At 42.0% G+C, this 18,494-nt stretch overlaps 1 protein-coding gene across 2 annotated transcripts; it reads right to left on the reverse strand.

Annotated features, from left to right (window-relative positions):
* Positions 1-13: 13 nt before the first annotated feature.
* Positions 14-16,579, reverse strand: LOC143322068 (paired amphipathic helix protein Sin3a-like). Of its 2 annotated transcripts, none has more exons than XM_076732965.1 (21): positions 16,390-16,579; positions 13,491-13,707; positions 13,056-13,241; positions 12,776-12,882; positions 12,305-12,638; positions 11,889-12,140; positions 11,638-11,790; positions 10,894-11,049; positions 10,502-10,588; positions 10,274-10,392; positions 9,667-9,892; positions 9,005-9,121; positions 8,625-8,863; positions 8,335-8,518; positions 7,535-8,117; positions 7,195-7,364; positions 6,651-6,824; positions 6,454-6,546; positions 5,494-5,588; positions 3,023-3,230; positions 14-2,109 (listed from the first exon to the last, which is right to left on the reverse strand). In XM_076732965.1, the coding sequence occupies exons 2-21, from the start codon at positions 13,683-13,685 to the stop codon at positions 1,891-1,893; spliced, it is 3,897 nt and encodes a 1,298-aa protein (XP_076589080.1). In that variant the 5' UTR covers positions 13,686-13,707; positions 16,390-16,579; the 3' UTR covers positions 14-1,890. The 2 variants fall into 2 exon arrangements, with proteins under 2 accessions (XP_076589080.1, XP_076589089.1); XM_076732974.1 differs by lacking the exon at positions 16,390-16,579 and adding an exon at positions 15,529-15,855.
* Positions 16,580-18,494: the final 1,915 nt, after the last annotated feature.

Consider the following 18,494-nt stretch of genomic DNA (forward strand, 5'->3'; position numbering starts at 1 on the left):
AACGAGCTTCTGTCTATTTAAAGGATAGTTTAATGTCAAACATCATACTAACACTCATGTACAACATCGTAAAAGTCAAGAGAAGAGACACATTAAACGAGGTACAAACCATGTCGTTATGTACAACCAGCTCCGCGGGACTTCCTGTGGCGTTCCATATTAAACACGGTAAATATAAAAATAAAAACCCAAGTATTAAACTGCTCCAAGATTGTCTGTAGCTGGTTAGGTTACTGACCGTCACCTTGAATGGACGTGAGGAAAATGTTTAAGGATGTCAGGCAGCTCCTTTAACCCTCCATCCTGCTCATGTTTTGATGCATACGTGAAAACCTACAAAGATCTGACTGTTTTCTGAAGGCGAACGTTCAAAGACTGTCTGATGATTTCCACTGTGAAACACACTTCACAGCCTTTAGCGTGACCTAAGCTTTCATACACTGTCCACAGCGCCAGTCCCAGTTTTATTGAGCACACTGCAGAGGGGGGAAAAGGCAATGAAAATCCTCATCTTACGTCCCTCTTTTAAGGGAATACAACATTCACATCTGTATTTCAGTGAGAAATACAAACCGACAGCTTTGACAAACTGCGCCTGAAGGAATTATTGCTAGCTCGTTTTCTTAATCTTTAAACTGTACACAAGTCACACAGCTGACATTCACATATAGACCTACTGTTTATCAGGCAGTGTTTGCCGTCAACACTGAGCATAAAAAATAAAAACACCTCATGTAGTTTTCTGAAGCGATGCATTGTGAGACCACTGAACCCGTCTGAAAGATTCCAACCATTTGGTAAAGTTTAAATACAAGAAAAAGTTGGTACTGTTAAGACTTCAGTACTTTGAAAAACGGACAAATACTGTACTTGAAAGAGGAGAAACTGAAGCTCAGCTACATTCAATCATCTTAAAACCACGAGTGACAATGAATCCAACGATAGAAGGTAGAAATGCGCAAGAAGGGGTTGAAACACGTATAAAATGGGTCATTTTTCTGCTGAACAAAGAGTTTAAGGACGACACATTCAACAGACCACAAAGGAAAAAGATCTCAAATGAACATCCTTTGGTAAAAAACAATTACAATTTTGCATTTGCTTAATAAATTTCTCTGCAACCTCTAGCTAAAGATCGACACTATGTGTGTATTAATGTGCGCTACACATCAATAACTTCTGGTTTTAAAAAAAAAAAACTAGATATAAACATATTTACACAAAGTATTTGGGCGGTCATAAATTACTCGATACACACTGCTGGCATCGTGCTGAGGCCGAGCATCTGCCCAGCAAGCGTGCCTTATAAGGAAAACATTCACAGGCTATACAAGTTTACAGCTGGAAGTCGGACAACACACATTTTAACAGAAGTGACGGCTTTTTGTTCTGGCTGAAGAGAAAAACTGAGCTTGTTTGTTTTCACTTGCTGTAAAATGATGAGGTGCTCCTCAAAAGACACTTGAATCTATCGTTAAGTTGCTGAGTTTTAGCTCTGAACTGCTGAACCATGTTTATTTTTTGTTTGTTTAAACTGTGAATTGCTCCAAGGAGTGTTTTTCCTTTGTAAATTAACTGCACGTTTAAGATCTGTATTTAATATGATAATGGGATTATTGGGACAGGAGGGTTTTTCTCTCATATAATGATAAAACTTCTATTTCATACATGCTGCAGAACTCGCAGCAAAAGCTTGAAAGTTAGGACAAAGTTCCTGAATCGGCTCTGACACACTGACAAGAAGTGGAAAATTTACAGACTGACAACCTAAAAAGATTTTGGCAACTGGATCCAGTAACAGCAGTTTGGAGAGCTGCTGTGTGTGTGTATGAAGTCATCTCTGGCAGTTCGCTGTGTGAAACCGGCCACAGTTTATCTTTCGATAAGAGACTACAGAGTTCTGTACTTCACCCGGTACTTGTTAATGTTGAGATAGTGGAGGACCTCGGGGCTGCAGGTGGTGGTGCAGGACAACAGGCCTTCTCGCTCATCTCCCATCAGCCACTTGCGGTTGTCGGCAGCCATGTCGCTGGTCACGTGCTCTTTGGCCCAGGTGTCCAGCCAGGCCTGAAAGCGTCTGTGCAGGCGAGTGTTGACCCGCTGGTGGGACTGAAAGAGACGACAACACAGCTCAGCCACAGGGACACCAGGTCAGAGCGCAAGAAGAAGAGCAGAAATAAGTCTGAGGAGAGTCCTAAGCCTAAACCCTGACCCCGACCCTAATCCTGACCCTGACCCTGACCCTGACCCCGACCCAACACAAATGTATCCGTCCACTGGAGTGAAAGACTATCCTGCGTCTTTGGTTCCAACAACAACAACAACAACAACAACAACACCAAACTCTCTGCTTGTGAATGAAGTGTCTTTTGAATGCGACGTCCGTTCTTTAAAGGACATCCTGGTTACTGATGTTCCCTCAAACCGTCCACATTCACTAGGGGGCATTGTGTCACCACAGGCTGAAAGCTGAACGGTTCTTTCAATCAATTCAAGCTAAAAAAGCCAAAGTTAGACAAAGTTTTAGTGTCAGCTCTTAGATTACAGCATACAAACCAATACTTTGAAGTATGAACAAGGTTTTTGCGATAACAATGTTCGTGATCTTTTATGTAATTGTTCTTAGCAGAGTGAAACTGATGTGTAAAAAAAACACAAATACATTTGTCTTCTGTGTACAAACAGGTGGTTTTCTGAATTTGCCTGTAATGCTGCTGCAAGTGCAAAAACGCATTGGCTGCATTGTGCAATTCTTTCATCTTAGTAAGAAATATTTTCTTGTACTGCAAAGCAGGACTGACAGATTACATATTCTGCTCGTCTTTACGTATAATTAACACAATATAATCTGTAAGTGAGTGAAATATTCCTACCCAAGATGTCCTGTTTCAACTCAATCAAACAGCAATACTCTAAATGCTACAGGCAATGCAAAGGTGACGGGAGCGAACAGAGCAGGTTCGTCGCACTGCCATTAATACAATGTACATGTAATGGTGTTTGTAAGTGTTTCTGTGCTTACCTGATGAGCCCGTCTGAGTGCCGTGTGCCTGTACATATAGTCCTCTGACTTGCACACATAGACCATCTTGTAGGAGTTGAGCTTGAACATGCACTCCATCTTTAGCTCACTGCTGCCGTCCTGCGACTTGTCCAACGGGACCTTGGTCATTCTCTCCTGCTGCAGCTGTTCCCATCCTCTCTGGCATTTCCGTATCCGTCTCAAATTCCTGAAGGCCAAAACAGATTGACAACCATGAATAACACTGACCGACAGCGGAGGAATTCTTCTGATTACTCCACACATCAAAGGGGTGCATCACGTTTACAGGGAAAGTTCGCACAAATTTCTAAAATCGGCTAAGACTTTTGACTTGATCACGTTACATACGGCACAGTTTTGTGTTTGACAGTATGCACTGTGTGATTGGAAAGCCTAGGGGGTGTGTTCAGGCACGATACACGACATTAAGCAAATTTGAGAACAGTAAAGTCAAATTTGAGAGGACTGTCCCTTTAAACAATTATTTTTAAACCCATGCATTGCAACTCACCGAGTAATAGAATTAGATATGGAGTCATATCATTCGTGGGAAATGTGGATCTATAAGAGCAGCAGAGGCAGCAGTCGTAATCTTTCTGTACAGTGCACTTCCGTTGCACAGCCACTCAGTTCAAATCTAAATATCCTCGGCAAACAAATGCTTCTCTTCATTGGAAGTTGATCCTGATTTTTTGTGCAGGTAATATAAATGCAATCATTCACCCCACCTGAATGAAAGTTTTAAATGTGTACTTACCACTGAGGGTACAGGTGAGCGGGGACTGAAACCATGAAGCATATTTTTGCATTTAGGGCTCCACTTAAAAGACATGACAGTGAGGCCAATTTCAAGTAAAAACTGTTGAAAACAAACACTAGAAAATTGCTGCCTGATCGGATACCAATCAAAAAATATGAGCTGAGAATCCTGTGACGTGCACAAACTTTCACCAACGACGTACAGTGTTATGATCATGAGATGAAGACCCAACACAACTGGAAAAGAAACGGCTAGACTTTTTACTGCCATTAACGATCTTTGTGAAGTCTTTTGACCTCTTGTGCTGCTGATCTCTCATAGATTTGATGGGAAAAGAAAGAGAAGCACAAGATGTGGGTGAGCCCAGTGATAAATCAGCCAGATTTATGCGATGGGTTAAATAAGGGAAAGCTAAGAGCAAGGTTTTTTGTGTTTTTAAAATCCTTCTGAAATGTTCATGGTCATGGACAGCCATCTCATAGAAACAAAAAAAAAAGCAATGAAAGACAGGCTTTATGTGCGACACTCAACGGGAGCTTAAGATCGAGCGGACACAACCACGCCTCCATGCACAGCTCTCAGGTGTAAGGAAAGAAATACACCAACATGAACATACAATTTAGACAATCATTTTATTTACAAACCCTACTTCTCTGTACAAGTGTTGCAGATAATGTGCGAGACCAGAGATTTTAAAAACTTGAACACTAATCTCTGTCAAACCAGTGGAAAAACCTCAACCACAACAAAAAGTTGCAACGGGAGTGCACTGTTTCCACTGAAAATCATTACAAACATAACACTAAGTATAACAGACTTAAACAAATGGACATTTGAACATTTACATTTGCAAACAGTGATTAAGTCACATACAGGACCCTTGATCTGAATACAATCACAAACAAAGGGCATGATACGGTAGAAAAGGAAGGCAGGACTTCACTGTCCTCTTTTAACAAAGTCACTCAGGTCCAACACAAGAGCTTCAGTCTCTCAAATTCTGGTCAAAGACATATTGGAAAAATGAAATTAAAATGAAAAAAGGTGGAACCCATTTGTTTTGCTTTCAGTTTGTGCATTCAATGACTTTCGTTCTTCAGTTACACAAAGAAAATCATTTCAATTCTATACAATGTGAATAGTCAAACCTACTGATTCCTTATAGTTGTCTGCTAAGGAGGAAATTCAAAACCCACGATCAAGCCAAAACCATTTTAAAAAACCTTACTGTCAATAAATAAAATTCCCATTAAAAAGGAACTGAATCACTGAATAAATAAATCCCATTTTTTAAAAAAAGTGGCCACGTAAAGTGCAATCTTCCACATGAGGCAGAGGTCAGAAACTGAAAAAGTCACGTTCACGGCCGATGAGAATCTCAACAGACAGGAGGGCGTTCAGGCACTGCGAGCACTTCACTGTAACCGTGGAGTCACTCCACCTAAATTCACCTTCTCACACCCTCCCCGTTTGTCCGTCACTAAAAAGGCAGAGCTCTCATGCCCCAAACGTTTGCGATTAGAGACAGCTTCTCACGTCAGGCTTGTGCCACTGTTTCTATCTCTGAAAAGGAGTTGTATTTGGCAGCTGGTTTGGCTTGTCAACAGTGGAGCGGCTGCTCGGCTGACTAGAGCCTCGGGACAGAAGCTTAAAATGTGCAGACAAGAGGGAGACATGGCTGGGGCCTCACCTGGGGAGGAACAGCGGCTTCTGGGCAAGATGCTCACGCAGCTCTGGGGATGCAGAATCTGAGTTCAGGTATCTGCCCACGTAGTCCGACCACCTCTGCGGAGGACGGAGGAGGAAAAAAACGTGTATTGCAGATCAATAGCATACAGACATACTGTTGGAGTCTCTACTAAAGCAGACTGGTGGTTATGGCCTTTCAAGTCCCTGTTGGGGTTATTAAGGTTGAAAATTCTAGGTTACCTCACATTCTGTTTAGAGCCCATCGGCCAATAAGAAACATGAAACTGAAGTTTGTAAACATTACATTCATTACACACAAGACCACTCACTTATTATCAGAAGTGTTTATTTGTGTTATCTTTCTATGAAAAGGCAAATCAGTCAGTATACAATTACTGAGTTTCTTTGAACTCTCAAAAATTGATATTGGTTTTACAAATCCAGTATCGCTTCTTCTCTATAACGTTTCAATATGTTGTCCTGAAAACACAGGTATCGTACGTTTTTTTTCTTATATCTTGTCCACAGCCAATAAGGCTGCACTTAAATATTCTTTTTATTGTCATTGATTGTTTTTTTTTTAGACAAAACAATCAATAATTTTGTCAATAAAATGACAGAAAACTACCACAAAGATAATACATTTACAATCAAAACACAGTAAAGCAGCACTTTGTCACATTTCTGAAGCTGAAACCAGTGAATACTGCAGCTGATTGGCCATTTTTACTTCATAAAAAGACTTACATTTTTAGTTGGTGAACAATTTTTATGTCAATTTTGGGAGAATAAATTATTAGAAACACATTACAACATGATGTGTAACAGCTAAACACTGCCGTTAACTGGCTTTATTGCAGAGCTGCTGTATTGGGTGACACAGGTTGTGGCTATGCAGATGCACCAAATAAACCAACAACTTGAGCGTTTGAACTATACGTGAATATGGACTGAGTCTTACCTCTGCGTCTGCTGGCTCGTCAGAGTTCTCCTCTTCTGTGTCCAGCAGCTCCATAGCCAGACTGACAGATCCTTGGCTCTTTGCAAACACCAACTAGATGAAACAAAAGCAATCAGAGGAAGCTGCCAATAAACAAAGTGCTCAAAGCAGTTTAGACAGATGTATAATATTATCATTACTGTCTGAGGTTTTCGTACCTTGAAGCAGTTCTCATCTGACATGAGCTGCTCTGCTTTGCGCTGGTAGGCCCCCTCCGCTGTGGCCCTGGATGTCTGCGTGGACAGCGTGCCCCCCGTGGCTTTATTGGCACATTCGCTCAGGTACATGTCCGTTACACGTGCACAGACATCATCGGTGACGAGGTGCTGGAGCTGTGAGAGCAACAGGTTTAGTATGCAACAGCTGTGTCCACACAAATGTAACAGCAGCACAGTCAGTGACTGAAGGGTTACAGATTCATTTCATTCAGCTCTGAGTTTAAAGATGAGCAACAGACTCTATGTTTGCTTGTTTTGGAGCCAGACTGCCTTGTAAAATATTCAGACATACACGTATCCTTATTTTTTGGCATGCAAAAGAGGCCCTCATGCTTGCAATGAATTTTGTGACATGACAGTTAAAATCCATTTTATGCATTCTGTACAAGTCAAGATCAGCATGAATAAAGCAGACAGGTTCACACTTGAACTGAACTGCATAAATAAACAATAAATCTCAATCAAGCGAATTGAATGTGCTGACCTGCCGGACAATACTCTGGATGAGTTTGTCCATGGTGAAGGCAATGTAGGCATGGATAGTAAACATTTCCCTCAGAGAGTCCTCGTACTGAGCCGGCTCCATGTTTCCATCCAGAAGATTACGCACCATTTCCAGAAACACCGAGTAATAGTCCTCGACATCAACATCCACTGCAGGCAGAAAACAGTGCACGTGTTGAGTTGCATGGTGAGGAATTACGCAACATGAACATGATATGCTCAGCAGAATCAAATTCAGTGCTGCTGAGGATTTTAGTGAATTATAGCAAAACGTCAACATTAATAAAACTCAACCCTCTGGTCTTGTTTTTCTCACTTACTTGGTTCCTTCATCTTCAGTTGGATTGCTGGGTTTTCATTTTTATCCCTCTTGAGCCCCAACACCTCTCTTTCCCACTCTCGCTCTCGGGCATCCTCTTCGATCTGCTTCTCTGCCTGCCCGTAGATTCTCAGCAGACGGGAGCAGAGGATGTGGTGGAGACGGAGGAAGATGTACCAGTAGTTGTTCACAAAGAACAGGCTATAGGCGTCGTCTGCGCCTCGCAGCTTCTGAGCGGCCGTGTTGCTGAAGAGGAGCTTGGACTTTGATGGGCTGCTGCCCGGCAGGCCATTGTGCTTCTTGGAGTCGCCTTGGTCCATCTCCATGTCTTCCTCGTCCTCCTCGTCCTCCTCTTCCACATCAGAGAGCTCACCTCGCCGGGCAAACAGCAGGTCAGGGATGAAGTGGTGGATGATCTGTTTGATCTTGTACTTGTCTTCTTTCTGGATGCCCACCTGCCTTTTGACGTGGTGGATGATGAGGGCGGCGGCGTCCTCCAGGATTTGGCTGTCGTCATAGGTCAGGGTCAGGTGCGGCCCGCTCGGTGGCGGTGTGGCAGTTTCTTCTGATGCTCGCTCCTGGCGCTGCAGGACACAGACAGGAGAAGATTAGGCTGAATTCAGAGGAATTTCTCTCATTGACATTCTGTGTGAGAGCAAATTAATCTAGGTGGCATGAGCTGGTGATTTATGTTCCATTTACAGCTTCAAAAAATAAATGTAACAGTGTTCAGTAAGAAATTACTGTATGAAAAGCACAACCTCCCACCACCAATCACAATGAGCCACAACGTTTCCTTACGTCATCGTATAGCATCTCGATTTCATTGAGTAAGGTCTTGGAGCGCAGCACTTTGGTGTCATTCTGCTTGAAGTTGATGCCCTGATGGTCAAGTGACTTCAGGTAATACTTTTCATTCTGCTCGCGCCAGATTTTGTTGAAGCCTCTCTGAGCTTCTCTCCACTCCTCATCCTTCATTTTTAATCTGAAACAAAGACAAAAAAAAAAGGTGAAGCTCAACCCTAAATGTGCCTAAATGAACTGTTTAGACCTGAACAGAGACAATAAGAAACTAAAATGAGACTATGGACCTTTTCAGCACAATGGGGACGGACACGGCTGGGTTCCTCTTGAGTCCATCGATGATGTCGTGGGCCTTTTCTCCATATATCCTCTGGATAGCTTTTCGGTGAATGACCTCCGAGGAGCCGCCCATGGTGTTGTCGAGCTTGAAGCGCAGCTGCTCGTCGGCAGACATGCGAGAAAGCCTCCGCTGCACGGTCTCCAGGGCTCGTATCGTGGCAAGGTTGGCTTCCAGCACAACATCCAGCTAAAAGGGAAACAATCACAGTGAAATTAAGGAAAAGTGAGTTTAACTATGTCTAACAGTGGCTGGTGGTGTCAGCATGAAGGTCTCTACTGAATATCTAAATTGAAGCCGTGGTCTTCTGACTTTGACTCGATTCCTCACCTCAAAACGCTCATCCTCACATCTGTAAATGTGCTCCTCATACTGAGTCTTCTTGGAGCTCACAAATGTAGAATCCTCAGACCAGGATGGGAAGGAAACCCACGTGTCATTCAGAACCTGCAACAGGACATTTGGCTCAATTCAAGTTTCTGTTTCAGCAAAGCATTCATGTTATCTGCAATGCTGTCAAGTTCACAGCAGGCACAAACATCACAAAATGCAGGAAAATAAATAAGAAAATCAAAGCGTGAGCCCGGCTGATAGCAATCAACGAAACCTGAAAATGCTTTATAGGTCATTCTGAATAAGAGGTACACTTAATATAAATGCAGCAATCCTACATAATGAACAGTGTTTGTAACATAATCTATTTAGAAGACTATTAATCATCGGACCGTCGAGGGACCAAAAACTTCATCCAAAATAAAAATAATCTTCAGCTGGAACCCAACTTTGTTTAATTGGCAAATATGTCCGTTATTATTGATTTTGGGTCAGGTGAATGTCAATTTACAAGCATCAACTGAACACAACCCCACGTCGTACTCCTGAGGCTGTCAAATTCATTGATACCATCACATCTGATTGGCCCTGTGGGAGAGAATAAATAGGTTTTCATGACAGAAGAACCTTTAATAAGCAGACTTCCTTCAGTGACTCACCTCTCTGCACAGCGGCGTCCTTCCTGTGCACTTGGGCTGCTGGTAGCTCTTCGGCAGTGCTCTGTAGCTGGACCCCAGCCTCTTGCAGGAGGCGTAGTCAATCTCCATTGCGATGCCCTCTGTTGCGCGCTCCTTGGGTAAGCTCTCCGCGTGGCTCGACTCCCCGTGACTGGACTCTCGGTAGCCCAGGAAGTTTTTAAACCATGTAAAAAGCTCTGGGAATTTTCTGTCAATCATGCCACAATGTGTGTGAAATAAAGAATTAATAGTGAGGCTGCAGCCCCGTGGTTCACCGACATTGTGTAACACTGAAACTGGGAGTTGATACGCATGCAAGTATTAAATGTGATGTACATGTATGTTGAAACTGATATGAAATCAATACCATATTTCATTAAAATCCATATCTGAAGATTACAACAAGGATTGAGGAGTAACAGAAATACTGACATAGCTGTGCTTCATATCTTCATTGTACTGAATATCTGTTTGAGCAACTCCTATGTTTCAGTATGGACTTATTAGCATTAAGCAACAAAGCACAACAACACAGTTATAGAGGCATTAAAGTACTGGTGACTGTAGGTGTGTGTGTGTTTCAACTCACCCAAGAAATGGGATGACTAACTGCACCAGCTCAGCGCGCGAGATCACTTCCTGGTTGAAAATGTGAAGACACCGCAGGAAGTTGTCATATGCCTCAGAGCTCCGCAGAGCCTTCTTCACCTGTTGAAGAGTTTTCAGAGATGATAAAAAATAAATAAATAAAATAACACAAACAGACTTAATTATATATATGAAAACAATCCTGTTACTGAGTATTAGCAATACTGACCTTCTCAAAGAACATCGTCTCAGTGCTGGTGCTGTGTTTGCTGACTTCAGTCATGCCGTGGTCTTTACCCATTATTTTGGGTTTCTTCTGCAGGAGTGTACAGACATGACAAAATTATAACTCATTTTTGCGAGCTCTCAAAAACATTTTTCAAAAATGGTAAATATTCTAATAGAAGACAATGTTGTAGTCATTTTGGGGGCTGTAGCACGGTGTACATGCTGCTGAACTGCAGCTTTGAAGTGTTTCCAATATTTAGTCTAGCCTCATTAATACAAATTGAAGACTTTGCAGCATACTGACATTTCCGACATCTATAATATGGCAGAAAGAAATAAACAGCACAAACGGCTGAATACATGAACACAGCAAGCATGTGGAGTGACGTGTACCTTGACAGGTGGTGTGGCTCCCACTCCTGTGGGTCTCCTGATTGGCAGGCCATTCTGGCTCAGCCTCTGTTTGTTGTTCAGCAAGGGTCTCTTTACTGTACCGCCGTGATCGTTACGTACAGAATCTGCCCTGTCTGGTGTGGTCTTGCCCAGCAACTGAGAAGAACATTACACATCACAATCTCACCAAAGGGAGGTCACAAGATTTAACAGGATGTAAGAGACACTGAGGGAACTTAATGAATGCAAGGGACAAGAGACTCTGGTGTTAGGACAGTTGTTTCAAATGTGTCATTATTTACTTTAGTCCCCAAACACGGAAAACTTAACTTACATTTTCCTCACAAGTGAAACAAACAGCAAAATTTTAAATGATAATGGAGCACTTGCTGTAACATTCACCATGATGACAAATCTTGAGATGAATTTCAGATTTCGTCTTGAGAGTTTTAAATTTCCAGTGAGATGGTAAACGCAGTGGATCTTAAATTTTTTTCTCCAATCATCAATAATACCAGGGAAACTACTCCTAAAGATCTGACTCTGCTTGTTCAACTCGTTCTGTTTTTTCTACCTCTCCTTCTTAGTCTGCTGTTGTAACAAGTGAACTTCCCCAGTGTATGTCAACACATGAATAATTTTTAAGCAACTGTAGGTCCACTCAATAGTCTTTACACCTTGTCATCTCACAGTCAGTCAGGCTAAAATGAGCCACGCTGCTGGAGTGTGTTCACAGAGGCTCACCACTGAGCTGTTTGCATCAGGCAGGAACTGTCCAAACTCTGAGAGCAGGTCCTCCTGGTTTTTGAAGAGTCTCGCCACCTGAGTGTAGACCTCCTGCTCAGTCAGTGCTGGGGTGTAGTTGCCTGCAGCCTCTTTAGCATTTCGTTGTTCCTTCTGGAAGTTTTATCATTTAAAAAAAACACACATTTATGAAACAGCTCTATGTGTGCTACATTAGCCGAATGCGTTTTAACCAGTGTACATTTTCTTACCTGGTACGTGTGCAGGATTTCCAGGAAGGCTTTGTAGATGTCTGGCTGACCCTGGAAGCGGTTTTTGATCTTGTTGACATAATTTATAGCATGGTTGAACTCCACAGGCTGGTTGTTCTGGAGAGGTGGCCCGCCGGACGGCAAGCTGCTCACAGGAGTGTGGGACTGAACCGACGGTGAGCGTGGTGAGGCATAGGATGGGATGGATGGGTTGGGCTGGCTGGTAGGTGTATGGGCTGGAGACTGAATGGGCTTATGGGATTGACAGAAAAGAGAACAAGCACGTCATTACACTCATCCACTAAAGATTCAGTATCCTGTGCAAAAAAAAACAAAAACTTAAAGACCAATAAAGTTTTCCTCATAACCAAATAACATGGATTTAAAACCCATTTGGATAGCAGCCTGTATTCTACCTTGCTGGTTTTGTTTGGAGCAGGTTGGGTGGGGGTGGGTGGTGTGGTAGTGGTGGTGGTGGTGGTACTGGTGTTCAGGCCAGCCTGTGGCAGACTCTGGTGCTGGGGGTGGGTCACAGATTGGCTGGATGCTCCACTTGTAGGGATGTTCTGAACCGAAATACCGTGAGGGGTGATGTAGTGGATCTGACCTGGCGTGGTCACGTTGACTAGATCGTTGGTTTGAACCTCAATCTTGTATCCGGGTGGCAAGAAAGTGTTAAAACCCATAATGAGGTCTGGATGACCCTTGAAGAGCTGGGAAACACGGTTGATGACTCCAGGAGTGTCTATGCTGTAGTAACAGAATGAATGACAGTACTTTGGTCCACTGATATCCTTCAGCATGTTACATGTTCAAACTTGACACTACAAATACAATATGGATTTTCTCCTGATGTTAAGGAAAATGGAAAAGAAATGAGAACCCACCTCTGTGACTTGAACTCTTTCATAATATCAAGAAAATCATTATAAACTTGTGGCTGATTCCCAAACTGCAGCTTCACTTGATCCAGATAGGACAAGGCATCTTCCACCTATTACAGAGAAGAAATAGACTTAAAAGCAGAAAAGTCAAAAGAGTGCAAACCTGCCAATCAACTTACTGCTGAAGGCCTTATTTTGTACTACGAGAAATAAAACATACAAAACAACACTTGGCAGGTTTTTTTTAGTTTGCCTTGGTAGATATATTTTAAAGTTTGTGTACCTTCAGTCGCTGAAACTGCTGCTGTCCTTGAGTTGAGGTCATGGGTGTGGGTGGGTGAACGTGACCCTGGACTACTGTTGAGCCCTGGGACTGTACTGCTAGGCCATGTGCATGGGGACCAACATGAGGTGTTGTATTATTATGTCCGTGTCCATGTCCACTTGTGCTCTGAGGCATTGTAGGCACCTTTTTAGGAAAACAAAATTACATGAATTTCAGGATCCATAAGCCTTAAAAGCTCAAAGGAAGCATTGTGTCTTGTCTATCATCTGTTTTGTGGTTTTGAGCCTTAGTAGGTTCTTACGTTTAGCCATATATCAAACTAAAAGCACATTTTACGGGAAAATGGTGATTGATGAAAGTTCATCTAAGACCCAAACAAACTCCAGCTCTGGAGGCCGTTGTTCAAGCTGAATACATTGACACCATTCATACCTGGTAGCCTTGGGGGAGAGAATACTGGATGCCAGTGGATGGCTGCATGTTGTCTGCAGCTGTCTCTATCACAGTAGGGGCTGGGGCAAGGGCCCGGTGCTGGAAGCTGTCTGCAATCCCTTGAACTGGGGGGTGACGTGGCTGCTGTTGCTGGGGCGCAAATATTAGTTCCTGGTCCTCCACACGCCTCTTCATTGTATACGCATACTCAAAGGGGCTAAGGTGGACAAAGAAAGACTGACAGTAAACATACTGCTGGGTTTTAATCAGACTGTGAACTTTAACAAATGATTTCAAGCATTCTTCAAGAATATACAATCCACTCATATTTCTTTGCAATTCTTCCAAAAATAAACATTAATGCAAGATGGTCAGCTTTTAGAGATTGGAGTACTTCAGCTGTAAAGGAACTTTATGTCTAATTTTTAAAAAATCCAATAATGCTTTCAGTTTTAATCCATGCAATTATTAAAAAAAATTATGGAAAAACCAGAAAATGCAGAAATGAAAACAAAAGGCTATGAGGAAATTATTAGACAAAATGCTTGTCCCATGGCTGTCCATTAATGGACATGCTATCACTGCTCAATGGAACTGCTGTGGCAGCCAGTTAGGGACCGTCTTTAAAGTAACAGGCTCAGTGTGCTCGGGGCTTCTTCGTCCTGTCATGAAAATGCAATGAAGTTCCCAGAGCTATCAATCCATTAACTCAATAGATACAATAATTATAATTTTCAATACACATGGAATTTATCAGATGTCCAAAATTTCTTTAGTTTTTCTGTATTCATGGAATTCGTTTTAAAGGACCAGTCTACAGGCTTTAGTGGAGGTCTACTGGTAGAAATATGTTTTCATGAGTATATAATCACCTGAAAATAAGAAATGATTTATGCTCATTTCCTTAGAATGAGCCCTTCATAATGGCATATAGGGAGCGGGTCCTCTTCCAGTCTGCCATGATTCTACAGTAGCCTAGAATGGACAAACCAAACAATGGCTCTATAGAGCGTCTTTCATATTTTTACATTGAAGGGTAGACCTCTGTAGGCCGCGGAGGGGTGAGAACAGGAGTATTCAGCTGGTTGAACGGGAGCAACTACAGCAACGGAAAAGATAACAGTAACTGGGAGTATGATTTAACTTATGTGGTCACAAGCATGTAGACAGCATTTGTGTTCCACATACTAAGACAAGGAAGTCATAACTTTGGAGAGGTCAAATTTAAGATATTGGTAGATGAGTAAATGTTAGATACATTTACTAGTACTATCATTGGCACAGTGCTACTTAACGTTCCTATTTTTTCTGAATATACCCTCCAAATTGATGTTTCAAAACATGTTTAGATGTAAATAAATCTTAAAATATTTAGACTTTATCCACACAGTTTAGACAGGAAAATACAGATAATAACAAAAATACAAGAAAATATGGTCCACTTTCAGAAAAAATGCTGATATATCAATAAACACATTTTCTATTTCGACTATATAGACAGCCAATCAGACGAATGCACAACAACTACAAGACATGTAGACTCTATGTGGTCCTCAACACGTTGCACACACGTACGTTACACAGAGAAAAGTAATTTATTGACGTTCCCTAAGCAAACGTCACTGCAGTTGGTCAGCGGAGAGGAGACGTTGTGCCTCACCGCCCCGCACCACCAATTTCGGAGAAAGCGGTGCCTGAGCGTTCAGTCTCGAGTCGTCGAGATCGTGCCTGTCGCATATCCCGCTTCAGATATTCTTTGCCGAAACGCGAAGCGAATACGGCAGACATTGAAAGAAGTCAAAATTAGTTGACTGGCGCTACAAAAGCTAACATTTAGCAGCCAGTCAACATTTTACAGGCATGTAGGCGCTGCCTCTCTCGCTCGCTCGCTCGCTGTAGACCTGCCTCATCCCCTCCCCCTCTCTGCCAAACACCGAGCTTAACGCCATCCGTTTTCGGTGAGATGACCGTTTTCGCTTGTCTGATGGCTGGCGTTGGTTTTCGTCCTAGCTCGAAGTTATGTGGCAAGCAAACTAACCTTTATTGTCTGCGGACTAATGAGGTAGTTGGCAGAAAGAATGAGCGAATGTCGGGTTGTCACTCTCGGGTAATCGCTGACCGTCCTCAGTAAACGGGACCCTGCTTACTAAAAAATCCAGATGAGCTGAACGTGTTGGCTAACTGACGTTACCCTTGCTGTTAAGGAGCTAGATGTCGAAAAGAAAACAACAATGCTTCATCGCAGCTGACAGCGCGACAACACAGTCGGCTGCTTAGTATCTAACATATGGGGTACCCATACACCAGGGTACTTAAAATAAAGTTACAATGTCAGTAATTAATTCTGGCTACGCTAGCTGGTTAGGTCAGGAAGAACGCTAGCTAACAAGCTAACACTAGCTTCACATAACGTTACCGTCGCATTAAACGTTCAAGTTATGCGAGAAGTTCGACAGAAAAAGATTCAGCTGTCACACAAACGGCTTATCTGTCAGTAACGTTTGTCTCACAAAAAACCCGACACGGGCTGTAAAATTTAGTAAAGCAAGAACAAACTAACTACAAAAATGCATGTTGTCAGGTCAGTCTACTTAGCATTAGCATGTCAGCTAATTCATGGTCGCCGTTCTTAGCTAGCTAGCCTTACTTAGAGTAGCTTGACTAACTTATCGGCGCTACAAGCTAATATACCCGCTACTGAAATCATACATGGTATTTTGCCGGAAGACGAAAATACACCAAAATGTTAAGTCATCACAGAAAAGTAACCAGTGTTAGATCGCTATCTGGTCTGTTCGGCAAGGTTATATGGCAGCTATCTAAATGCTATGTTAGCACAACAACCAACCCCCATCAGAAGAGGGTATCCGGCTAACGAGCTAACACTACTTTAACTTACCTCGCAGGACTGCCACCAGCAACAGTTTGACACACGGGTGTAACGAGGGTCAACCAGTAAACCGCTACTCGTGTGCTCCCCTGGCCGCGACGAAAAAGTGAAGTTCTGAGATATGGTCGCAAATGAAAATGTCAAAAATGAAATTGGCCGTAAAGGCTACGTCGCTAACAACAGTGTATATATGAAGCGGTGTTCCTTGAACATAGAGGCGTGTCTAACACGAAGGCGGGCTAGTCTCCTCCCAGTCTAAGCTATGATTGGTCAGAACTCCAGAATGAAAACAAATACAGTCAGGGCGGCGAGCCAGTAACTTTGGTTAAAGGCGTTTGGTTCGTCTGTGGAGCCAGATGATCTGCACCACTGCCTCCATGTTGCCCGTCGGTTACTACATCATGGGTGGATGTTTACACTAACATGGACACATATGGATTTGCCATCTTCCATGCCACTTGAAGATAACTTAAAATATTTGCAATATGAACGCAAGCAGGTCTCAAGGGCACGCAGACATCTGCAAAACTGTGTGTAGCCACTGCTGTTCAGTGAACATCATTTTGTGGTAGGATCAGGAGAGGTCAGTGCGGTGTGTGCATATATATTGATTTAAATAGTAAAGCAGTTAAAAACCATTCTGACTAGACATTTTGGATGACTACAGTGGGTTAGTCTGGTTTAATTTTTTATGCTTTTGATGATTAGGAGAGCAGTTCTGAGCATTTTCTGACAGGCACCAGGTCTTTCTGGTCTGTTAATTTATGTTTTATTCATTTTTTGCTGTAAACAGCAACATATCTTCTGGGTTACAGACATAAGTCCAAATGCCAGACCTATGTTCATGTAATTCAGCATTTTAACCTCATCATAAACTAATAGTCGAGGAAAACACTATTTTCCAAATAACACATATTCAAATCATTGTAAACCTGCAAGAATTGCAACACTTACTTCAGAATCACCGACGTTTTCACTGCAAGCAGACAGGACGACTAAATGAACTATATTCACAGTGGATCACAGTGTCAGCATCGATCCTTTCAGCAGTGTTTCCCACAGAAACAGAGACACCTTGATTCATGGTTGCCCCTCCAGCCTCTCAAATATCTGCATCTCCAGGATAAAAAAAAACATTTTCAGGTTTGTGTACGCTGCTGTAGACTCAAGCTTGACATTGTATAGGTCTGTCTTCTCTTATGTTTTATCATTTAATTTACATTTTTTTTGTCTGGTTCATTTTATTGTCAGGTTGTAAAGTATGATTTTTAATATTGTTGGTTTTAATTTGTCATCTGATGTGAAGCACTTTATAACTTGGTTTTTGAAAAGTGCTCTAAACATTATTATTATTATCAGCATAATTATTTTATCTGCATTATTAGCCTCTCAGTGACTTTTTTTTTTAATTAAAAATGTCATGTCTTTCCTCGAGTAACACTAAAATTTGAGGTTGCGTTCTCCAAAGTAGCTCCTTCTGACTTCGTGCTGTAGCATTTCTTAAATTCTTGAAATAGCTGACCATCAGCCTGTAGAGATTTGTACAAAACCAATCAATAAAACATGAAACTCAATTTGAAGTAGTTTAATAATATATTCGTGTTGTGCCAAAATAGATAGAAACACGACCATAAGCACAGTTTTACTGTCTCAAACAGGTTTTTAGGTCCAAGACAAAATGCACAAACTGGATCTTAAGGTCAGAGGGTCAAAGAGCCTGATGAGATATTCGAGTTACCTTAAACGTTTGTAGAATTTCAGATACACCTACATTTTAGGCACACCCTCAGTGAAGTAAAACATGCTTAAAGCAGTGAACAGCCAATAAGAGCTCACAAAGGAGAAAACGATGTACTTGCTGTGCTGTTTGTTATCCCCTGCTCAAGAGTTTTCACCATCCAATTTACAGACTCGTCAGATACACAAAACAATGAAAAATAAAAGAGTAAAGGGCAGCAAAAACACAGTATACACAGCAGATACACAGCAAACACAATAAAAACTGATAGACAACAGTATGTAGATTAATGTTTGAACAACATATAGATTCTGTTCACAGTATATAGATTAATATGTTAATAGTGTATAGATTAATATTTTAAGAGTATATAGAT

This window comes from Chaetodon auriga, chromosome 1, assembly GCF_051107435.1.
Source record: "Chaetodon auriga isolate fChaAug3 chromosome 1, fChaAug3.hap1, whole genome shotgun sequence".
Classification (NCBI taxonomy): Eukaryota; Metazoa; Chordata; class Actinopteri; order Chaetodontiformes; family Chaetodontidae; genus Chaetodon; species Chaetodon auriga.